Below are 25,822 nucleotides of genomic sequence, written 5' to 3'. Positions count from 1 at the left end.
CCATGCCACAAGCTTCTTACTTCCAAGATCGGTCTTACCCTACGGTCGGCCGTCTTGCGGGAGCGTATTAAGGAAATATCCTAACTAATATTATTTAGTCAATTATTATGGTTATTAGTCTTCCCTTGTAACTCTCCTAGCATCATGCAAATATCTTGTATTTAGGTAGTTTGTTAGTTTGTTAACATATGTAACCTAATGCTATATATACTGTATCAAGCATAGCTGTATTTCATCAATTATAATAACATTAAACGTTTACAGTTTTATCTTGCTTGAAATTCATTGATTGGGGTGGGTGACCATCTAATACGACATTCTTATGCTACTTATGTTGCAGAGAAGTTGGATGTTGCTGTTCAGTTGGATGTTGAATAGACACGCCATTCACACTGGCGTGTCTCTACCTTAAGACCCGTCATTCGTACTCGCGTGTTTCTTTCACTCCATTTTTCAATGTTTACAATTTCATACTTACTTGAAACACGCCATTGGTAGTGGCGTGTTTGTTTCGTATTACAGGTTTTGAAAATCCGAGCCTACGTGGACATCATTTTGACAAATATTTTCAAAACCAGCCCAAAACGACAAATATTTTATTTTTCAACATTATTTTAAAAATATTTGTGGTCTAGACCGGATCAAATCGATATAACTATGCTCTGATCCACGGTCCAACATGTTACCCTTGTATGGTCTTCGGTCCATAAAGTTTGCCCGGCCCGGTTCTATCCCGGGCTAGTGGACACCCATACTTTTGGGATGACTCTTTGTATTTACACAAATTCTTACTTTAGACAAACACTGTCCACTTACATTTTGTGAGAGCGCCACTATCGGTCTACAGCTTTAGACGGATAGTGTCCGTCTACAATGAGACGGATTGTTGTATTTAAGACCAAAAAGGTCATGGGATGTGTATGTAAGAGTTCAAAATACTCGATTTGTTGTTAATGGGGGTTGACATGGTGGGGGAGGGTGGCTGTAGGGGATGGGGACTGGGTGATGGAGGGTGTCACACAAGGGGAGGGTGGTCGGGGCAATTGCACTGGGGATGAGGTAGATGGGGGTTACTCCCTCTCATTCCTTGGAAATGGTAACATATAGGCCTTGGAAAATGGTAACATGCCTAAGCTTTTAATGCATATGCATACTCCCTGATTCTTCCTTCCTTTTAACTTTTTTGCACTTTACCCGTATTCTTCTTGTAGTACTTCCTCCTATTTAGTCTAATGTTCCATTTTCATTAGCAAATCATACACTGAACTCGTAGCAAATCATATATTCAGAAGGGATTGAAGATGATGGTTGATTTTGCAAATAAAGAATGTGAATAAGTTGTTTGATGAAACAGTCCGTCTTACTTCAGACCGCCTTATTTCAGACCGTAATAAGACCTCTCACAAGTGAGAAGCACATGGGTGGTGGGACACCCCCATGTGCTTTCCCACTCACACCGTAAATGAGTTTTTTGTGAGATGAATGGTATCTGTCTGACCATTTCAGATGGATATGGCGGTCTAAAATAAGAATTTGTGTCGATGAAAACGTTAGTTGCTCGGAAATTATGGACTAAGACAATATTGGTCTGATAACCCACGGGCTACCCGTTTATAAGAAAAGGGTGGATAAGGGTAAGGAGTAGAGGCCCGAGAGTGAAGCCCGATCTGCCCAACTAGTGTTTCTTGGGCTTATTTTCATCCTATAGCTCGCTCAATCCATGTTCGGCCTGAATACGAATTTGAACAGCTCAAATTAGGAACCCTTAAATTGCATCGGCATACAATCCGTGTTGAGAAAAAATAAATCCTCTATTTCTTTCAGGGCATGGAGATGATCTATCTGCTAAGATCTGACAAAACTAACCCGACCCGAATGAATCTCACCCGAGACCTGAAATGAAAAGTGTGACCCGAACTTGACCCAACAGACCTGAACTGACCAGACCCGAAAGTGACTCGACCCTAGATGACCCGACATAAAGTAACCCGAAATGATCCAATTGACCCAAAAATGACTCGACCCGATAATTATTGATCCGAAAACGACCCGAGCTGAAGTGACCCGACCCGAATGACCCGTTTACCCGGTCTAGATATAAGTATATAACCTTTATATTGAAGACCACTGCATGGTTGTCATTTGTATGTGTTTGTTGATCAAAGATGCCTTTATATTCAAGGCCCATATTAGAATTCATACGAGACAAAATGAGCAAAGCTTAATAGGCGAGCGCTAATAGCTCACTTATGACTGGGCTAAAGTTATTGGGGTGGTAGACTGGTATTGAAAGGCTATCTTTTTGGTTGATGTATTAGCCCATTGTCCATTGGGCTGAATTTTCACATTGAGTATACCTGAGACGTGAGAGTGTCAGATGACTCAGATCATTGTAGTTTTGTAGGCTTGTAGCTAAACCTAACAAACGGGTTAATCGAGTCGGGTTTTTTCAAGCTACAAGTATGTTGTTTCATTTGTAGGGCCCTTGCCTACTAACTGCCATAATTTTCTGAAGGGAAAAACTATTGCTGATGCAGCGATAGTAATAAAATGTGATTTATTGGAGTCCTTTTGATGAACAGAGGGAGACATGGTTTTGATAATGGGACCTTGGTTCATATCATCAACTTTTTTTCATTTTTAGCGGCTTTATGTTGGTGGTTCTATGGTCCACCAATAGTTAAAGTTTAACCAAATTCTCATTTGTTTCATTTTGTGTGATTAAAACGTTTACGTTTATCAAGTTTTACTTAAAAATAAGGGGTTTTAAAAATATTTTACATGGCTTTGTGAAAAAATATAAATTTGTCGGTCTTTGTCATCATTGTCATCAATTAATAGATTATATATCACCAGTTGTATGGTTTAGAATCCGAGCTCTGTACTAAAATTTTCGAGTTTTGTTTTAAAGAATCTGTGATATACTATAAACTTTCTGAATTCACACACTTAAACATAAAAAAAAAATAAACTTTTGAAAAGCTCGGAAAAATTACACATAAGTTCAGATAAATGTATTGCTTGTAAAATGCTTATTATACAACCAGGGGCGGACGCAAAAATTTATCGAAAGGGGGGCACAAAATTTTTTCCGATACATTATTTTTTATTTTAAACCGCATTTTTTTATTACGGATTTTTTTTCCGCCCAATAAATAGAAAAATAACTAATTTTAATAATTTTTTTAGTTTAAAAATTAGTATTTTATTTTGAACTTTCTTCTAAAATATTTAAATTTGAAATAAATGTACTTTGTAAATAAAAATAAATAATATCTTCTATGATAAGATATATTATATTCTAATATTTAAATAAACACTAAACACAATTGGTTCAATGGTAGAAAAGGTAGTACCTAACCTCTAGGTCAAGAGTTCAAACATTGGGAGGAACACACTTTAATAAAAAATTATTTAATAAAAACCTAGGGCACCAAAAATCGAACATGTGACCTTTCAAGGGTCAACTAAAGAGCTTACCAACTGAACCACATAAACCTATTAATCATTTCTGTTACTTATAAAAAATTTATCCCGAAAAAATCATGGTGGGCACGTGCCCACCCGAACCCCCCTAGATCCGCCCATGTATACAACTGGAGGTATAGTAGTATTTGTGCATGGTCATGGCCTCATGGGTAGGGATGGCAATGGGTAGGGTTTGGGTAGGGTCCGCCTAGACCCGGACCCGAGATTTTCCCTTTGGATCCGTACCCGACCCAGACCCGCAAGGGTCTAAAATTTGAGGACCCATACCCGGACCCTATGGGTAAGGGTAGGGTCTGGGTCTACCCGCGGGTCCGAGTTTTAGCCACTTTAGTAATAAGATTAACAGTTATAGGGTCTATAATATTAAAAAAAAAAAAATCATACTACTTAAACATTATGAGTTTATTAATCTGCTGTTGATGGTGGTTGTCGGTCGCCGCCTATTATAGAGGTGGTTGTCAGTCGCGTATCAGTGCTGTGGTGGTGGTTTTCTTGTGTCTGTGGTGGAGTGGTGGTATTGCCAGAAGAGTTTGGTTGGGTTTTATCACTTTATGGGATGAGGGAAGAGAAAGAGACTTTAGTTGGGTTTCTACAGTCTGCCAATATGAATTCAGAAAAGTTGTGATTTTGATTTTTTTTTCTTTAATAAAGGGTCTAAGGGTCGGTATGGGTCTCATAACTTAGACCCGGACCCGAAATATTTTCTTAAGACCCATACCCGACCCATACCCATTGGGTCTGAAAAAATGAGACTCATACCCGACCCATTAAGTTCCGACCCTCAGGGTCTTGGTCGGGTCCCCGACCCACTGCCATCCCTACTCATGGGTGTAACTGAGCTCAAGCTTGGGTGTATTGTTTTTCTTATTGGTGTAAAGAAAGTCATAAGGACGATTTTAATGCTGACGAGGTTTAAATAACTCACGTTATGAGTACAACCGTTTATAACTTTACTAATTAAACTAGTTAATTTTTCTGCAAAGAGTGGGTATATTGTGGTGGGTTGGGTAAAGACCAATTTTTTTAGGAATAATTGATGAGAATAATCCCACCTTTAGATAGTCTTCCAAAAATACTCTAACCTTTCTATAATCCTAAAATGATCCTAGCTTTAAACCTCATCTTCTTTAAACAATCCCTCCATAAGAATGACTTATTATAGTAGGTAATGTACTAATGCTGTCATCTTCAAATTGTTGGTCAGTTCCTCCGTTCTATCACTCAGTTTTTTACAAAATAAAAAAAATCTCAAACAATAATTTCAAATTCAATTTAGGAAATAAATGGGTAACGAATGACATGAAAATGTAAGACGATATTATATAGCAAAAGTGAGGAGAAGAAGAAGATGAATAATTGAGATTGGAAAGAATGGAGTTGAGCTTATCTTGAGAGCCAGCGCAACCAATGACGCGGTGACCTCGTTTCCTCATTTCGATAGCTAGAGCTCGACCTAGACCTCTGGTACTTACACGATTAATCAACATCGTGTTTTTGGCCTCTTACCACCATTGTCATAGCAGCCATGTCGTTCGTCGCCATTGTCGTCATTTCAAAGGCGCGCACGAGAAAGACATGACCACCACGTTAATGGCGCAAGAACAATCGTCGCAAACCCAGTTTCATAGACTATGATACCCTATACCAATTCCAGATTATAACATTTTGATTAAAAAGACCAATTCCAGATTTTCCTAATTTGACACAAAGTTTATCACTTTAAACAAATTAATTGGATTGGTGTTGTATCACACAAAAGGCATGTACACATTGAGAGACAATAAAGGCGTGGAATGCGTTCAGTTGTTCAGATTTCTAATTACTCTCATTGCCAATAACGATAGCAACCACCAATAATCTCAAACCAAACCGACTTTCTCCATTGTAATCTTGCTGCTTTGACTTTAAGCTTATTAGCTCAATTGTTAGACAGTAGAAGACATAATTATTACTTTGAAAATGAATTAATAATATCCTTTCATTATTCCCTCCTCAATTTACTCATCTTTTCTTCTAATTGTAAATACCCTCTTCAATTAAAAATTGTGAAAAATTATTAAAGAGAGATGAAAGGGAGTGAGAAAAAGAGGTAAAAGAGTGATAAATGACGGTGGTGATGCCAAAGGCCGGAGGGACTGCAAAGGGATAAGTAGTGGTAATGGTGATGAGGAAGTTAAAATCAGGAAAATAAAAAAAAAAAGGAAGAAATGTGAGAAGAGTAGAGGAGGGGGAAGGAGGATAACGGAAGGAAAAAAAAAGAGATTAAAAAATATTAATAACTGGCTAAGCAAGTAATAAGTCACAAGGCTCATTTGAAGAAGATAGGACATAAATGTAGGATTATTATGAGATTAATGAAAGGTGGGACTGTTTTCGGAAGAGAGGTAAAAGATCGCAGTGTTCATGTCAATTTTTCCATTTTTTTATACTTGTTTGAATATAAGAAACAAGGACTTCGAATTATTATTACGGTAGCATTGAAAGTGGACGTGTATGACACTATCAACGAAAGTGGACGTGTCAAAAGATGATCCGAACCCAAAAAAAATGATCTCAGCCCAAACCTAGAAACGACCCGTCTAGATAATAACCCGCGCATTTAGGGATAAGACTAGCACAACTCATAAATAGGTAAATTATCAGATGATTAATTACTCAAATGATTACCATTTAAGTATCAAAGCGTCTTACTTGTGACGGGTTAATGTCGTCACAAGCTGAAGACCTCTCACAAAAAGGGAGAGGGGACAAGGTGGGGCACCCCTCATGTGCTTCCCCACTCACCTTTTATGAGTATTTTGTGAGAGGAAATGGTATCCGTCACAAGCTTGTGACGAATATCGCCGTCTTCAATGAGATTTTGTGTTTAAGTATACTCACTATTTTACTAACATCATATATTAAACTATGGAGTATAATTTTATGCTTACATTTGTTTTAAAAAATAATTTTATCAGATAATTAATTACTTAAATGATTACCATTTACTATAATAATTATTTTATTAATATCATATATTAAACTATATAATTTTAACAATTAAATAAAACAAACATTTGTAAAAAGAATCATTAATTTGACCTATTTCTTAATCTAACCCGAATCGATACCCGTAATTAGAGTGACTAGATCCATAGCTCGTCCCCTTAACCCGTTTGACAAATCTAATCAGAACGACTCAACATTCTCCGAATTCCGATTCCCCCCAACCCCCACCACATTTGTAATCATTGTTATTAGCTTATCAGGAGCCAGGAGGGTAGGTTTCAGGTTTGTGAAATGTGGTGGTCCTGATGGATGAAGTTGTTGGTAGAGGTGGTGTGGCGTTTTGCATGATAGAGCGTACGTAGCTGCAATTTGTAAAGCGTTTACCACCACGGTAGTCACGCACCCTAACATGTTGCACCATACACTACTATTCAATGTTCATGTGACCCAAGCCAGCTACAACTTACAAATTTGTTATTCAAGTTAGTTGTAATTTGTGACCAACGGTGAGGATACATACCCGTTTGATAGCACGTTCAAAATGTTTTCAAAATTAAGTCTTTTAAATCTACTTGTTCAATAACCACACAGGCTCGAATACCGTTTACTACAAAAAAATTAGTAAAACTACTCCCTCCATTCAACTCCACATTACAAGTTTGCTTTTTCACGTTTGACAACGCGTGTTTTATACGGTAAATATCTTTAGCTACGTATTTACAAAAATTATAGAAGTTAGATATTCTTAATGTACTCCTAAAGACGAATTAAATAAGATCTCACATGAATATATTTTCACTTATATATCGAGAGAAAATCGACATTGAATGTTCACTTGTGAATAGTGTACAAAAGAGAAACTTGTAATGTGGAATTGAATGGAGGGAGTATTATTTAGGACCTTAATCGAACTTTTATTTCGAATCTCACAAATTTTTTCGACGGTCCTAATAATAAAGAGTAGGTTTAAATGTAGTGGGGCATAAAATAATGTCGGTAGAAGAGAAACTTGAATGCGTAGAGCAGGGAAGGTGGTGTGGTTGTTGCATTGTATGTACGTACGCTACGCTGGGGCGTAAGTAACGTTGATAAAGTCTAGTAAGTCAATACGTTCCACAACGTGTAACGTACTAACTACGTGTCTTCCTCATTGCCTTCGTTATAATGTACGGAGTATAATTTTTTGGGAACACTAATTCTCATTTTAGACGGAATATTTCGTATAAAGTCTTTAGATAGTTCTATGTTTTATGGTTAATGTGACCATTTAAGTTGGTGACAGTTTTACCATAAAAATGTGACTATTTAAACTGTGTTATATTTAACTGTAAATGAGAATACATATGGCTCGTCTAGAAGGAGACCCACTTTTTATTAGGGGACACTTTATTTTTTTTGGAAACCAGGGTGCTCACAGCTAATAGCTGTGTTTCGCATTATGTATGGCATGGTGCTTTCTTAAAAAGGTAAGTGACATGTTACAAAATGTGTTATTTGTAGAATTACTAATCTCGTGAAAGGACAATTTAAACAACTACCGTAATAATTTTAATTTCAGATCTGGAAAGTTAGACCAAAACGTCGTTGGACATTGTAAAATTTGAAATTTTTTAGCTAAAAGTTTCACATATTAGTTTATCCCTTATGACATCACTTATTCGCTCTTATTAAAAATTTTAAACCCTAACTGTGAAGCTACACTCTCCCGTTGCTTGCGGGTAACATATAGATACTAGATAGTGTGATCAATCTCGTGAATCAGCTAGTCTTGCTTGACCTCTCACAAAAAAAGAAATGGGACAAGGTGGGGCACCCCCCATGTGCTTCTCACTCACCTCTCAATTGGCATTTTGTAAGAGGAAACGGTATCCGTTACAAACTTGTGACGAGTATTGCCTGTCTTCAATGAGATTTTGTGCTCGTGAATATATGGTACTCATCTTTTCAAATATATTTTAGAATTTTTACGTCCCATTTTTTGAACAGGTGGTACATGTAAATAACTTGAAAGGTCACAGGTACAACGTAATGAAGACAATAACTATTTCCTCTGTCTCAACTCGGTCATTTTTTCTCTATTTATTTCAATACAAAGACCGAGAAAATATGGAAAAAAAAAAATAATGATAATTAAAGAGCTTTCTCACATGTCCACTTGTCCGCATACCAGACACACTTTTCCACTTGTGTAAACTTTCCAAAAATAGAAATAGATAACAATTGAGTGATACATCCTAAAATGGGAATACATAGCAATTGAGCGGGGACGGAGAGAATACTTTTTTTGTGGAATACGAGTTGACATGGAAAACAGGTTAGACGGGTCGGGTCATTTCAGGTCTGCAAGAATTATCTAATTATTTGTGAATAATAATCAGTTTGCAACAACAAATAAAGATTCGGGTGGGGGTTATACTTGGTTGAATTGAGTCAATTCGGGTTTGGATCAACTTCGAGTCTTGAGTTCAGGAATGAGGTCGGGTTATTTGGGTCGGGTCTTTCGATCGGGCCAATTCAAATTTGCCAGGTTTAACAAGTACGTCACAAAAGTTACTATGAGTACATATGAGATCCGTAAAAATTTTATGTCTCGGTTATTTATTAATTTTGTTTAAAATATCAAAAAACAAAGGAGTGTGCTATAAGGAATAATTATCTAAAATTAAAGTTGTTTATGGACAACCTATAAAACTCGGTGGATCTAACATACGGATAACATATATTATCTTTTTCTTTTTGTGACGAAAGAACCCGCAACCACGACCTTTGGTGCGCACTAGGTAAACCCCTAAGTATATGTGATAGCCTGCAAACCGTGTATACCAGCCTTACCAACTAAGCCACTCGATATTTCAAGAGTAGTGACAAGCTCGAAATTTAGAAGGTATAAATGTATAATAAGACTTAGGCCATAAATACTCCACAAAATTACTCTTAAAGAAGCTTGAACCAGAGTCAATGATGGAGCTAGGGGGCTAGCAGGGGCTATAGCCCCCCTAACTGATGAGATTTTGGAAAAAATTGTCCTCTCCCCTAAATACAATTTCTAACTCTGTCACTAATCTGAATTCCTTAAAAAATTTACCGAAATTTTTAACCACGATACACAGAACTTCATCAACGTATTTGATCTTACTCGACTCAAAGACAGAAATCGATAGGCGGCAAAGGGTACACATAATTCAAGACAGTCATTATGATTTTGCTTACATAATATCGTTTCTCACCTTGTCGGTGGTCATCATTTGGATTCAAAACTTAAGAGTAAGATATTTTTCCATTTAAGTTTAGAACAAGAAGAGCGGGGCCAAAGCGGAAATGGACCTATCTAATTCTAACGTACATGAATGTCATCAAGTAGTTGAATCTATGCACGTGATTGACTTGGATCACTACATCAAATTATGAATTTGCCTTTTTATTTTTGAATTTTAAAACAAATCTTTTGATGGGCAGGTATACATTATTACATTGTTTGATGCTAAACTAAATGAATAGTACGAGAAGAATTGAAATGCGAATGCGCTGTTCTGATTAATAATTGAGAGATTATAGGCAAAGATTTGGGATATTCCTTTACACAAAATAGTGCTATTAATAGGTGTACATAGTGGGATCTTTGTTGTTACAAATTGCCAGGGTTGCTAGTTGCTACCATTATTGATTCATATAATAATAATAATAATAATAATAATAATAATAATAATAATTATTATTATTATTATTACTCCCTCCATTCAACTCCACTTTGCAGGTTTCTCATTTGCACACTATTCACAAGCGGACATTCAACTTCAATTTTCTCTCGATACATAAGTTAAAATATATTCATGTGGGATCTTATTTGATTAAATCTTTTAAGAAAGACATTAAAAATATATAACTTTTATAATTTTTGCAAATACGTAGCTAAAGATATTTACCACGAAAAACTCGCGTTGGCAAACGTGATAAAGCAAACATGTAAAGTGGAGTTGAATGGAGGGAGTATTTCGTATATTTTATAAGAGAGAAATAAGGTAAATGTGGATTATTAACTAATACTCCCTCCTATTCTCCATATTGTTCCCCTTTGTTGGGGGCACAAGAATTAAGGAGGGAAATAAAATATTAATTGTGAGTTGGGTGGGGTTTGGTTATAGGAGAGAGGAATGAATAAAATAAGGAATTGTGAGTTGGGTGGGGTTTGGTGATAGGAGAGAGAAATGAATAATTAGGAATTAAATAAGAAATTGTGAGTTGGGTGGGGTTTGGTGATAGGAGAGAGGAATGAATAAAATAAGATTAAAAGTTTCCAAAAAAGGAAAGGGGAACAAAACCTGAATAATCCGTTTTAGGAATAGGGGAACAAAATGGAGAATAGGAGGGAGTATATATTTTCTCGGGTTCATTATTTATTTATCTTTAATCAAAATATTCACCATAATGATTAAAAAAATGTAAACAAAATAAGATGGGTGAAGTCAATAATATAATACTGACATAATGCACTTTAATATTTTGATATTTTCAGTACCTTAACCTTTGATTATCACACAAATATAGATGCAAATTGTTTCAAAGTGTTAGGTCAATAATCACAAATTGTGTGGTCTTTGATATTTATTCTCTTACAATTAAGCTGAAATATCTTTCAGTGATATGGTTAGACTCTTATTAGACGGATTTATACAAATAATGTGCCAAACTGAATTCACTTACCAAAAAATTATGATTATAAATATTAGTGGAAAAGTAGTTACAATTCAAACTAATACAATGTGCAAAGCCGCACTACACAAATGATTGTTTATGATAATCATATTAATTTGCGGAGTAATTAACTATAAATAAAAATCACTTTTTAAAAAAAAAAAAAAAAAATCTCCAAGAAATAGTAAATACAAACTAAATAATTTTGTTTTAAAAACAAATTTTAAGACGACGTAAGAATTCTAACATAAGTAAAATTGTTAACATATCCATTAAGTTCATACTATTTATTTATTGCAATTTAAACACGGATTTTCTGATTGTCATATCTCTAAATTATACAGTATTTTTTTTTAATATTGATTAGGCTAATCATATAAAAATAAAGGTAATATATTTATAGACATCATGAAATTATCCCTCGATGATGGTTAATATTGGAGAGGTATGATTGCGAGATCAATGATATTTGAAATCCCGAAAGATGGTCTTTCAATAAGATTACTGTGAGATTGATAAAAATGGGACGAACATAAATAAAACGAGTAAGTATGCTATAAAATGGGGTATTAATAAAAATGATGACAATATAAGATAAAAAAAGTACTATTGTTACGAAAACTTGTACCAAAAGAAATAGACGTTTTGAGACACAATCAATAATAAAAAGGTACAAAAATACATAAACGGGGTATAACAAAGCAGTCTTTTAATAACTTAGTGAAATACCGAGAGTTATTGTGATTTGGAATATGTTAGAAGTTTATGTTTCACTTCAATACGAGGTTGTTAATTTTGAAAAATAAATAATATAATCATCACTGATTATTTCTGATGAGATACTTAATGCAACAAGTTTCATAAGGCAATATGATCAACTATTATTTCATATGATCACTCACTAAGAAAAAATGATCAACATAATTCGGCTCAAATTGTCAATTATGGCCTTATCAAAAGGGGAGTAGATCAGTTCATATACTATATCTGTATATCACCAGTGACTTGTATTACAGATTTACAATTTTGGAGCTTTAGGATAAAAATTGTAGTCAATTATGGAGGAAATATTTCACTAAGGTAGTTAATTGACTTGTTCTTGTATAATAAAATAAAGAAATATATTAATGTCAAAATGCTAAATAAGGAAAGTATTTTATGATGGCAAAAAATACGAGTATATTTGACTAGAAACACAGCATAATTACACTCTTATCACAATATATACTATACCATTTTTGTAGATATATAAAAATAACTATTAAACATGAAAATCTTGACACTTTAATATCATTCATAAAATTGAATCCTCCTATTTTAATAAGAAGATTACATTTTTTGATTGCTATCAAAAATTAAATAATCTCATTAGCTTTATTACCTTCTCTGTTAAAGTAATTTAAGGTTTTGTTTGGTAAAATTAACTGAAAAGGTAGCTGAAATCGGACAAGGTAGCTGAAAACTAAAAAGCTAATTGAAACCTAAAAAGGTAGCTGATAATGTAGCTGAAAATTAGGAACTGATAAGGTAACTGATTATATGCAAAAATGTTTGGCAAACTAACTAAAAATTTAACTGATTTTGATGAAATGAGGTAAAAGGATATGATAATTATTTAATAGTATAGATTTAAGGGGTAAAAAGGGAAAATCAAATCAATTCAGGTACCTGAAATCTCAAATGCTACTCTGAGTAGTATTTCATTTCAGGTAGCTTATTTGGTTAAGTAAGCTGCTTGCCAAACACTTACAAAAAAATAAGGTACCTGGAATTTTGGTCAAATAAGCTACTTTGACCAAATCAGGTACTTGAAATGCCTTGCCAAACAGAGACTAAGGCTCCGTTTGGCACGACATTTCAGGTAGCTTATTTGACCAAAGTAGCTTATTTGACCAAAATTTCAAACGATTTTTTGCAAGTGTTTGGCAAGTAGCTTATTTTGTCAAATAAGGTACGAAATGGAATGCTACCTCCGGTAGCATTTGAGAAATCAAATGCACGAAATGACTTATTTTCCATTTTTTACCCCTTTATTCTATAATATTAAATAATTTTCATATCCTTTTACGTCATTTTATCAAAATCATTACCTTTTTTCTTTAGTTTGTCAAACACATTTTTATATAATCGATTACCTTATCAGCTCCTAATTTTCAACGCTTTATCGATTAGCTTTTCAGTTTTTGATTAGGCTTTTCGATTTTATTTACCTTTCAAGTTTAAATCACCTTTTTCAGTAGTTTTGCAAACAAAGGCCTAAAACTAACCAACTTATCTTCTCTCACTTAACTCATCCATGTAGATAATATAGGTTGATTATGTAAAAAATAGGTATCTTTGTATAAAAAAGTGTTATTCGAAAATAAATGATTATATTTATCATAAAATAACTAATATATACTCCACATTAAGTTAAATAAATAATGTATATAGAATGTTGTCATTTTCAGTTTTCGATTAAAAAACGTCTTACTAAAATTATTTGAGTTGAACGAAAATACTAAATAATAATAACCTAAATTTTACTGAACAAAATAATTGGACAAAAATACGTTAAATTAAACTGAAATTACATTCTAGTAATGAGATATCTGATGAAACACGACAATAAGACATCTGATGAAACACGACAATGGAACAGACGGTCATCACTCAAAATAAAGTCTTGATCATAAGAAAAGATTCCTGGTAAGATAAAATCTTCTTAGAAACGGTATCTCAATAGAATATAGAAGATACTAAAACATAAAATGAGACACGTAAATACGACAATAGAGGATATATTTCCACTATCTTAAATTCTCATTAATTTATAAAAAAATAAAGGTGGAATTATGGCCAAAAACCAAGTCGGTAAAGTCATGTTTGACATGTGCAAGACTACTATTATCCCACCAATTAAGCACTAATTTTCCTACATAAATACCACCCCAAACCCCCAACTCTTTCATTCATCCTTCCTTCCTAAACCCAAACAAACACCTTCTCTTCTCCTACATCTCTCTCTTTCTCTCGACAATCTCCCAGATCTCGCAACAATGGCGGGAACAACCTCCATTACTCCAACACCCCTTCTCAAGGATGAGCTTGATATCGTCATTCCCACCATTAGAAACCTTGATTTCCTTGAGATGTGGCGTCCCTTTTTTCAACCATATCATTTGATCATTGTTCAAGATGGTGATCCTACTAAAACCATTCATGTTCCTGATGGTTTTGATTATGAATTGTATAATCGTAATGATATTAATCGCATTCTTGGTCCTAAGGCTTCTTGTATCTCTTTCAAGGATTCTGCTTGTAGGTGTTTTGGTTATATGGTTTCTAAGAAGAAGTATATCTACACCATTGATGATGATTGCTTTGTAAGTTCCCAATTGTTTCAATTTTTTTTTGAGTTTTTTTTTTTTTCGTGATTTGTGAAGTAGGTTTTTATGAAAGTTTAGATCTTGATGTTTTGGTGAATTTGAATTTTAAATTTTGATGAATGTTTGGATCTTAATATTTTGGGCATCTGGGTTATGTTAAAATTCAAATTTTGTTATGTTGGTCGATTTGAATTTTTGATTTTGTTGTAGTAGATTTGATGTTGTTATTGATTTTGGGTTTTGTTTGTTTAAAAGTTGAGATCTTTGATGTATATGCTTGAATTTTGATGTTTGGACTAGTAGATCTCTGATTTTATTCACTTTCGAGTTTTTAAACTTCCGCTTCATCATTTGTTTACATTTGATTAAAATACGTCATGATTTGAAGCGAGTGGAAAGTGTAAGTGGTAACTCCCTACAATTCTTCTCTATGATCTCTTGATTTGCTCAACTGTCATTTTCCAATGCCTTAATCCCTTTAGTTTACTCAGTAAACCTAGGCAATGCAGATCTCAAGTATGGTCAGATGTTAATTATTCAGTGATTATGATGTATTTTGTTGGATGTTGACCTACTGATGCCCCTTTCGAAACCTGAATATTAATGCATGTCTGCATCAATAAAGATCTGATTAACAGACTAGACCTTTCAGTTTGCAAATGTCCTTACAAATCACATTCATCTTCTAACACAAGCTGAGATCTAGCCTGTGTTAACATTGTTCTCTGTTTATCGTTTTCCTCGTCTTGTTATCAACACATATCGAAATACAAATGTGCAATGTGCATTGGGATCTTCAATGTAGATCTAATATCATCATTGTCTCACATATGTAGGTTGCCAAAGATCCAACTGGAAAAGACATCAATGCCCTTGAGCAGCACATCAAGAACCTGTTGTGCCCGTCAACCCCATTGTTCTTCAACACCCTGTATGACCCATACAGGGAAGGTGCTGACTTTGTTCGTGGGTATCCTTTCAGTATGCGTGAGGGTGCCCCCACTGCCGTCTCCCACGGTCTTTGGTTGAACGTTCCTGATTATGATGCACCCACCCAACTGGTGAAGCCTCTTGAAAGGAACACTAGGTACCCCTTCACTCTTTTTTATGTATTGACGTTTTTGATTTACAAGAAGGCAGTTTAATTATTAAACATGTAGCATCACGTATGCAACATGATTGTTTGTGATATGTCTAACTTGTCTGGTTGCTTGCTAGGTATGTTGATGCTGTCTTGACCATTCCCAAGGGAACCCTCTTCCCCATGTGTGGAATGAACTTGGCTTTTGACCGTGAGCTCATCGGACCAGCTATGTACTTTGGACTCATGGGTGACGGTCAGCCTATTGGCCGTTACGACGATATGTGGGCTGGCTGGTGCATCAAGGTACCTATTCCTGCTCTCTGCCTAACTACATTTTCCCAATCTTTAATCCCCCAAATCAATGATCATTTTGCAGTATTGATACCTTTTAGGTAATGGTCGTATATGATATGGTGACGATTCACCGTAAAACCTTTAAACCTCTTTACGTCTTATAATAACATACAGTAACACGGTCTTAATTAGAGTGTACGCTGCATTTTATTGCGTTCTTTTCAATTGCATCAAGTTGGTCCCAAGTGTTCCAAGCTCTTCGACAACTTCTGGGATGGGAATTATAAGGGCAATTTTGATGTTGACGGGTTTCATAACCAAGTCTTGAGTACCACTATCCCCCACCCACTCGCATCTGAAATTCTGCATGCATCCATGAATGTTGAAACAATCATGACATTGTTTGGTTGGTGTCTATGCATAGGTTATCTGTGACCATCTAGGTTTGGGAGTGAAGACCGGACTGCCATACATCTTCCACAGCAAAGCAAGCAACCCATTCGTGAACTTGAAGAAAGAGTACAAGGGTATCTACTGGCAAGAAGAATGCATCCCATTCTTCCAGAACGCAACCCTCCCCAAGGAATGCGCCAGTGTCCAACAATGCTACATTGAGCTCTCCAAGCAAGTCAAAGAGAAGCTCGGAAAGGTCGATGAGTACTTCATCAAGCTTGCAGATGCTATGGTGACTTGGATCGAGGCATGGGACGAGCTGAACCCTGGCACCACCGAGGCCACCACCACCGCCAATGGGAAAGCAAAGTGAGGGGAGTTTGACCCACAACCGAGCCCTCGCATCGTCATTCTTTAACTCTTCTTCCAAACATTGTTGGTTGGAAGATTAGGCTTTTATTTATTTTTGCAGGGCAGAGAGATATAGTGTTTTGAATAATTTAGTATATTTTTATTTTTATTGTTTGTTTTACATGGGTGTTCTATGGTCAGAGGCTCAGATTAGTAGAGCACCCTCTATCCTTTATAGTTTCAGTACAAGAATTCAGTAGACCGATATTTTCTGATTTTTGTTTCTGCTATTTATTTTTAATTAATAGATTGTATTATTATTTATTTTTATCTATATCTCAGATAGTTGACTCTATTTTCTGTGTCTTTGGTTTGCCCTCTTAATTATATTGCATTAACTTATTAATCTGAACATCCAAGGAGAGCTCCAGCTGATATATTATATCTTGGTTTGAGAATTGATCAGTTGATTGTATTATCTGTTCTCATAATTTGGTTTCGATCATTGCATAATCAAAGTAGAATGTCTCAAAGTAATGGTAATCTTGAAAATCATTCTTCTGTTAACTTCCAAACCGTTTTGTACCGTAAGACGATCTTATTTGTTAATTTGCTGATTTGTGTACAATGTAATATAGACAGACCCAAATCTCATTGAAGACGGGTGATATCCGTCTTCAGCTTGTGACGGGATTAGCCCGGCACAAGCAAGACGCTTTGTATAGACAGACAGGTTTGAGTTAGTGATAGATTTAATTAGTCAACGGTGTGGTGAATATAGGGAAGAGGTCGTTGACGCACGTGCATGGGAGTATGGGACTGGTGTAGTCAATTATTAGTCGCTAACTTGTGTGTATAATTAGGCAACACAATTATTTAAGAACATTAAACTAATTACTTGTCCGTAATTCCCTCCTCGATTACTTGGATTATTAAGTGCTAAGGGACAAAGGTCTTAAGTTTTTTTCTTTTTTCTTTTTTTAGTTCAGATGAGCGCACTATGTCGCAAGTGAGAGTCGACAAAGGTCTCTTAATTTAACAATAACTAGGTTTGATGCCCGGCTACGCCCGGGCTGCCTTTATTTACCATTTAATTTTATTTTCTATGAAATATGATTCCTTAAATTTGGTTAACACATACATTTACAATTTATATCTTGAAATTATGATGAGATGTAAAATTAATCAACAATTTATGAGACACATTCACCACTCCCGCGGTTAATATTACAACTTTCACTACATCCCCAGTTAATATTATTACGTTCAATACTTCTCCGGTTACTGTTGTTTCTTTAACTACTCCTGCTATTTTTACGGTTAACCCGTTAATTTACTCAAACTCATATATTTAAATAAATTAATAATTTCCTAAAATCGAATTGTTAGTTAATTTTTCATAGTCTCTATGTTGTTTCTACTGTTACTTTCATTACATGTGTTGTAACTACTATTACTTTCACTTCTCCCGCCGTCATTATTTTTTCTTTCACTACTCTCGTATTCATTATTGTTAATTTTACTACCCCCGTTGCTGTTAGTATGACTTTCACTACTCATGTTTCTATAAGTGTTGCTTTCACTAATCACATGGGTACTTACTATCATATTAATTGATTATCTAGTTGTATTAGAGTTATATATTTTTAAATTAATCCGAAATATTAAATTAAAATATTATTTAAGAGGAATCATTATTATTTATCAATTAAATTACAAATCAAAATAATTATGGAAATATTATATTTTGTTGGAAATCTAGCTTGATTTATTTACCTTTTAATAGTTACCAAAATATAACATACTTATATTATATTCGTGTATGTTAAATAATTAACATATTCTTTATACTAATATACTATAAGTGTGACATGTTTATTTTAAGGAAAATCACCATATTATGATGTTCTCTAAATTTATACTTTTAACCAAAACTATATAATATTTACATTGAGGTCCCAAAACTATATAATATATTTAATTTGTATAAATTTCTTTAATTATATTGAAATCCCTTGGTTTCTGGAATTAATATATAGTATTGAAATGTGTACCTTCGTAATTGGCTATTGCACGCAAGTTAATTTCTTCAATGACAAACTGATTAGTAGTGATAGTAATTATTGTGAAACAGTATCAAACTGTGAGACAGTTTTATTTTGTAAAAAGACATCATTTCTTAGTTGTAAAAGAAAAGTTTTCTTTAAAAAATGTGTGTGGTAGTGAATGTTAATGGTTGTTATTTCCTAGGAAGATGTACTTTCACTTGTAGTTTTATTTTCAGAAATTCCCGAGAATAATCTCAAGTTAATCCCTCCTAGGAACCCGACTTGGCTTTCGCTGCCAGGGCCGTTGGAGAGTGACTCACACACCCTTGTGTGGTGTCCGTATGTAGGAGAGATATGGGATAAGGCTGGAGTTGAGGACTTGAGGTGACTGATGAATGAGTGTGTTTCCCTCTGATGATTGACTTAATAGACCACATCATACACGAGATTAGAGGGGAGGAGCAAAGCAAATTGATCTTGGTCTTATGGGCAGTATAAAGCCTCCATGAATAGAGAATATCATGGGGGAGATCGGTGGGAGCCGGAGAGGGCGGTTGAAAATGTATGGAGTTTTTGGTGAGCGACGAATGATCTGCAAATGAGAGGGATGCCAAAACACACGAGGAATAATGGGAGTTGCCTTGAGTGGGCTTCAAGAAGGTTAATGTTCATGCGGCCGTAATGGGAGTGGTGATCCAGGATCATAATGGCTGTGGACAGAGCAGGAATACAACAAACTAAGGAGAGGAAAGGGGCGGGAATTGCGCAAGTAACAGCTACTCGTTGGTAGTTTGGGTTGAAGACGGTATATATCAAATGGGGATTCGACATTGCATTCATAAGCACTGCAGTTTAGTGAACTATTTAGAACCATTAGGAGTTGGCTCAAACAGTAACGTGTTGATATAGTTTTAACTACATATCTCAATTTTGATTCCCTATGAATGCAATGACGATAAAATTGAGAAGAAAGAGTTTACGACCCTTGTGGATCCTAGCGACTCGAATGCAACTGAACTAGAAGTAGACCACAAAAAGACATTTTATAGTTGGAATATAAAATTGAAGATATCAGGGCTACAAGAAAGAAGTGGGAGACTAGAGAATGCTAATGACTGATATTATGCAACTCAGTGAACAAACAGTTCCGGTTTCTTGAGACTTCCTTGGATCTCTTATTCCAGATTTCATTCTATTTATATCGACAGTCATGGACCTGCAGATGTAAAATACGTTGCCCATATTTCTTCACATTATTGCATTTTGCTTTCACTTTGGAGAATCTTCAATCCTGCTTAACCATGATATTCAACCAATAAATGAGACCGTCTTCAATAATAAATGAGTGTTCAACCAATAAAATGACCGTCTCACATTGTAAGACGGTCTTATTCCAACTTGTAAAACAACACTCACAAGATCAATAAATGTTTAGGACAGTTGTGGAACTCATGAATGATGTAGGTTTGTTACCCGTCATCATCATAACCGCAGACTGTCTCCTATATGACTTTAAACTCATACACATTCCAATAACTTGAAGCTTCTGTTTTTAGTTTTTTTTTTTCATGCAAGTATATGAATATATGATTATGGCACAATTAATATAAATTGCTCAAGTCATCCTCCTATACTTTCTTATTTCATACAGGCATACACAACTTCAAGAGATAACTACCAATATTAATTCAGAGCTAAACGTTTCCATCTCCAATAAACTCAAAGACTCACTAATCGCTATCCAACGGTATCAAAGACTACCAATTGATTTATTTTTTTTAATTTATTTATTGTGAAGCACTCCATTCATTCATTTAGATACCAATATGCTATAAATATTCCATCTTGCACTATTCGTTTTGATAACATAAATATCCTTTTCCGGAAAAACAGTGACCCCGAAAAAGACCAAAAAACACTTCTTTACAACAAATAGGTTCCACCATGTTTAAACTCATCTACTTGCAAGTTATATTTTTCCATTTTACCCTTCTATTCTTGCTCTTTCTTAAACTTTGTGCCATTCACAAGCTAGCTTCTATGTTGAAACGTAAAAAGGTTAATTTTAGATGATCGTAATGAAAAATGTGTCGAGAACAATGAATCCATAAAAGTTACCTCTCATAGTCTTACCTCATTTTTACGGTGTCCATTCTAAGACCAGAAACTTTCCGTTTCCTGCTTGTCAATTGCGGTTTGCCTCTGGTTTTCAACTCGCTGAAGCTGGGATGACAGCTGAAGCAAATTAACAGTGGTCCCCTCCTCAAACGGCAAACGGTTATTGGGATTTACAAATTCTGAACCTTGGAAAATACCATCGCCGAAACTAGAATTTGCAGAATCACCATTACTAAGTATTGTCAATGAATACTTGTTGTGATCTTCACTTGTTAGACCACTTGAGCCAACTCCAAGGAGCTTTTCAGAGACTTCAGATACACTATAGTGTGGACTTCTATTAGGCACTACTGAAGTATGAGTTTCAGGTATTCCTGATGGATGATCAGTAGAGTTATAGTTCCGTGATTGAGATGACAGAAGAGAGAGAGCACTACCGGACTCCGATATGCCTGGGAATCCTTGAACGGTAGATGCTGCACCAAAAGGTGTCAAGTCTTCGCTCCCTAACGAGTTCATTTGGACCAACACACTTTGCGACCTATTGTCACTTGTGTTGTCGATAGTACAGTATTGTTTCCCTAGAAGAAAAGGGGGCAAAACTGACTTTTCCTGAAGCCGTCCATGAATGAAACTTGATTTATGAGAATAGTCTAAACCATTTTCGATCTTTACATGAGGAACCCAGCCATCTGTTCCGTATTTCTCAGAATTAGATGTGTCTCTAGGAAGAATATCTTGGCAAATAAAAGATGCCGCTGTTAGTGTAGTTCCTTGAAACTTGCTCCCAACAGAGCCTGCATGACATGCGCTATATTATATTAACAGAAAAAGTTATCGGAAAAGAAGGGCAGAAACCACCTTAATATTTAAGAACACTCCATATTTTGAACCTATTTTCCATTAAATGCTATGTTACTTCAGTTCTTAAGTTTGGTTGTGTTGTGCTTGTGCGTTGCGTGTCTGACATTACATTTTTGATAGAAACAAGAAACTTCTACAGAAACAGCTGTGTCGAAGTCCAACACTTCGACACTGTGTCACATCTAACAGTTGCAGCTAAGTCAAGATAAGCATAAATGAAATGAACAACCATCACGCTGAACTATTTGAAAACTACTCCCTCCGTCCCGGTCATTTGTTGTCCTTTCGTTTTGGCACAAAGACCAAGGAAAGAGGAAATGACCAATTACTAAATGACATGTGGATGAAATTGAGTATGAATGATCAAATTGTTCATCAAATGCAATCCTAAAATAGAAAGGACAACAAATGATTGAGACACCCCAAAATGGAAAAGGACAACAAATGACCGGGACAGAGGGAGTATTATGTTTAGCTACACAATGGCAGGTCCGTCAAGAACACAGCAGGTAATAGCTTATTCTATTGAAGCCAGGAAAACATTGGAGCGCATTGGATTAAGTAAACACAATGCAGCCATGCCAGGTATAGTTGACAAATCAGTCAGAATAAGTGAAACACGCCTACTACTTGACAAAGTCAGGTAACAAGCAGGGCAAGGTAGCCAATGGGTGAAAGTCGCCCCAGACGACTGGCTTGCAGCCATGCATGGAGTTAATAACTATGAACAACAGAAGAAAAGTTGCACCGATGAATAATTGTTGATAACGATCATCCAAGACAATAAAATTATTTACCAGCTGTCCATCAGTTTAAAATTTTGTTCTATCCATACTTCTGTAACTCTTAGGTAGCTGAATGCAATTGCTCGATAGGCGCTTCATAGGAGGGTACATTTACGCCACAATCAGAATTTAATATTTGTATCAAAAGCTACAATCTAATACTCCATAGCTTACAATTTCCAGTCCAAAAGAACTATACTCAGTAAAAGAACCATAAGGGTGTGAATAGTACCAGTGTATGAAAAAGCTCTTCCAGCTCTGCCATTGCTATAGCCTACTTGTGGTTTCCGCCTTCTTTGGTTGTGCCCTGCAAGTCGTTTACGACAACTGCGCTTACCATCATCAAATTCACCCAACAAATGGAACCTGTATGAGCACAAGCTAAAATCATAAAACGAAATGACACTTTTAATTTGTACAACGATAAATGGCATCAGCCAAAAATTAATTCTCAAGAAAGCCAAAGACTCATTATTATTCGACTTTGGAATATGATTGAATAAAGCAAAATGACTCACTAAACTCTACGCTTCTTGTATCATGAAGTGTAAAGCGTCCATGCATTTTACAGCGCAATTTTCATTATGGGTCACCTGGAGATAGCGCCCCCATTGAGGTAGTAAGAGGCACCACAGACGAAAACGACAGGGTGCCATCAGGTGAAACTGAAGTAGAACCATACTCAACGATTGAAACAGGAGATTTGAGGGCAACTTTTCCAGTAAAGTTTTGAAACACAACATGTATGGACAGCTAACAAAACGCCTTCTATCAAATGTATAAGAACAAACAAACAGAAAATGACAAAGCAAAGCCATCTTGTGAAGGTAAAAGGTCAGGAAGCATATATGGAAGTCAATACATATAATATATATATATATAGAATGAAATGAGCAAACATATCGAAAACTTGTGAAGGTAAGTTACAAGATCAAGGAACAGATGCGCAAGTTAATACATAAACCACCGTAACTTGAAGATAAGCTTACAGGACAATAAGGCCAGAACAATTGTGTAAGCAATTAGGCATCCTTGATATAACAATTTTCGGCATAATGGTGAGTAAGGACAAGGAAGATGCAGGCCACTAAATTCATATAGTTTTGACTTTTGAGAGAGTGATAATAAAAAATTTGAAGAGAAACAAGAGATAAATTTCGAGGAAAATTTTCTGAATATAGATCAGTTCCCACCATCTAAAGAGGCCAGGAATGAAAAGTCATACAGGATAAAGTTTCAGAAGGATTTTCTTCACATCATCACAAAACATCATACTAATCATTTTCAACTTTATACACTGGTCTTGAGCTCATTTTCCTACCTAATGCTTAGGAATTGAACTAATCATCAAAAAGGTGAAAGAAAAGAACACAAACCTGCTACACTGCTGACAAAACCTCTGCTCTATTCCATTAACAATAACCTTACTGGTTTTTGAGTGAGCATCACAAACTTTATGCCTCTTGTGGTAATCTTTTGCATTACTAAGATCTTTATTGCAGCCATGAACTATACAGTATACAATCTGAGAGCTTAAGCTTGTTCCTCGAACTCTTTTCACTCGAGTTGAAGATTCCGACAAAGAAGGTGCTACTCTAGATGAACTAGACTTCAAGTTATCACCAAATCCACCTAATTTCAAATCAATCAATGATGATTCCCGGCTATTCGAGTCAACAACTGAGCTCGAGAGCTTCGAGCTTGATTCCTCCTCAACAGACACAGGATTAGAAATAACCATAATGTCGCCAACACTAGCCTCATTGTAAAACACATTCTTTGATGAATCATGAGGAAACTCATTTCTTATCAATTCAGACAAACCCAATTCAGGAAAACCCGGGTTTTCGACTGATTGTTGACTTTGAACTAACATGGTATCCTCATAACTAAAGGGTACCTTGAAATCCCACCCATTTAACAAATTCTTGCTTCTACTAACTGAATCTGATGGTGCTAATGTTTCATTTGATACATAACCCTTGTCCAGAGAATCAAAACACCATGATTCCATAATACATATACACACACAAACAAACAAATAATACAATAAAAATCAATCAAATTTCTATAAAAGCACACAAATCAACCTCCCAATTCAAAATCTAAGAAAGTTACAAACTTGGTACAATCCCATTGAACAACATCTAACCTAATCTATCATAATTGATTAAACCCAACAAAATCCATCAAATTTGAAGCTGAAAGCTTGAAGCAAATCATGACAGAAACCCAGAAAAACCCAAAACCCAGAAATCCCAATTAACCTAATCTATCATAAATCAATAAACCCAAGAAAATTCCTCAAATTTGAAGCTGAAAACTTGCAGCAAATCATGACACAAACCCAGAAAACCCAATTAACCTAATCAATCAGAAATCAATAAACCCACTAAAATTCATCAAATTTGAACCTGAAAACTTGCAACAAATCATGAAACAAAACCTAACAAATTCAGACCCACATCATAACTTCAGTAAAGATTAACTAATAATAGATCAGTTCAAAGTACAAAACTTTAGTAAAAATACAATAAACAAATGTAGAGTAAAAGAAGTAATATGTATAGAAAAAAGGAAGTAAAGTGTGTGAAATGATACTTGGAGCCGCCTCAATAATTGAGAAAGTGGGAAAAATATTACCAAAGATTTGATGAAATAACAAGGAAAAAGATTGTTGCTTTGGTTGTTTATTTATTATTTATTATCTTTTGTATTTTTGTCAGATGATTATGAAGAATATGAAGCTTCAATGGATTGGGTTTGTGACTTTGTGGTACCTTTTGCTGGGTAGCTTTTTAGCAGAGAGGGAGAGGGAAGAAGAAAAAAAAAATGGTTGAGTCAATATTTCATGGAGCTGGTCTCCCTTCCGACAGACCATTTTCGTATGAAATAATAAGACGAGATTTTAAAAAATAAGTTACCAAATTTACCATAAGCGGTAACACTAACTAAAAAATTGCGGTTACATTTTACAATAAAATAGTTACAAAATCCCATTTTATTTGTTTCAGACGGAATTGGCCTTGTGAAACAATAATTTGCCTATTTCATGAGGTTGGCCTTTTTTTTTCCTTGAAAAGGCCTACCAAAACTTCATTTTCATTTTACTTGAATGTTTAGGTGTTTTAGATGATTAGTGTGGAATATCATTTTTTATGACGTTATCAAGTAAAGTACTTCGTAGTTGGTATTTTCATCAAATTTTCAATTCGACTCGGGTGAATATGTGTTGAAAGAAATCCAAACCTTGTAGTCTGTTTTAGCTATTTTCTCGTAAAAAAGTAGATGAAAGATGATTAAGTTAACAACTTTAGAGTGATATATCTCTAAAAGTGTGTACAAAAA

General features: G+C 35.1%; 2 protein-coding genes across 4 annotated transcripts in view; one reads left to right on the top strand and one right to left on the bottom strand.

The window, feature by feature from the left end:
- Positions 1 to 25,608, bottom strand: part of LOC141653303 (squamosa promoter-binding-like protein 6) — a 167,232-nt gene extending 141,624 nt beyond the window's left edge. The window contains exons 1-4 of one of the 3 annotated variants that reach the window (XR_012547377.1): positions 23,851 to 25,278; positions 22,707 to 22,840; positions 20,841 to 21,622; positions 19,953 to 19,998 (exon numbers count right to left, since the gene is read on the bottom strand). Coding sequence is in view for 2 of the 3 variants with exons in the window: in XM_074461025.1 (XP_074317126.1) it covers positions 20,862 to 21,622; positions 22,707 to 22,840; positions 23,851 to 24,488 (1,533 nt within the window). In the remaining variant the exon portion in view is untranslated. Of the gene's footprint in view, positions 1 to 19,731; positions 20,002 to 20,840; positions 21,623 to 22,706; positions 22,841 to 23,850 lie in introns of those variants that run through there. The other 2 variants (XM_074461025.1, XM_074461026.1) reach the window with 2 other exon arrangements.
- Positions 14,063 to 17,014, top strand: LOC141653301 (putative UDP-arabinopyranose mutase 2). The gene is made up of 4 exons (XM_074461023.1): positions 14,063 to 14,534; positions 15,374 to 15,624; positions 15,756 to 15,924; positions 16,340 to 17,014. Exons 1-4 carry the CDS (start codon positions 14,208 to 14,210, stop codon positions 16,679 to 16,681), a joined length of 1,089 nt encoding a protein of 362 aa, XP_074317124.1. The 5' UTR covers positions 14,063 to 14,207; the 3' UTR covers positions 16,682 to 17,014.
- Positions 25,609 to 25,822: the final 214 nt, after the last annotated feature.

This window comes from Silene latifolia, chromosome 4, assembly GCF_048544455.1.
Source record: "Silene latifolia isolate original U9 population chromosome 4, ASM4854445v1, whole genome shotgun sequence".
Classification (NCBI taxonomy): domain Eukaryota; kingdom Viridiplantae; phylum Streptophyta; class Magnoliopsida; order Caryophyllales; family Caryophyllaceae; genus Silene; species Silene latifolia.
This window is presented reverse-complemented; position numbering and strand designations above follow the sequence as displayed.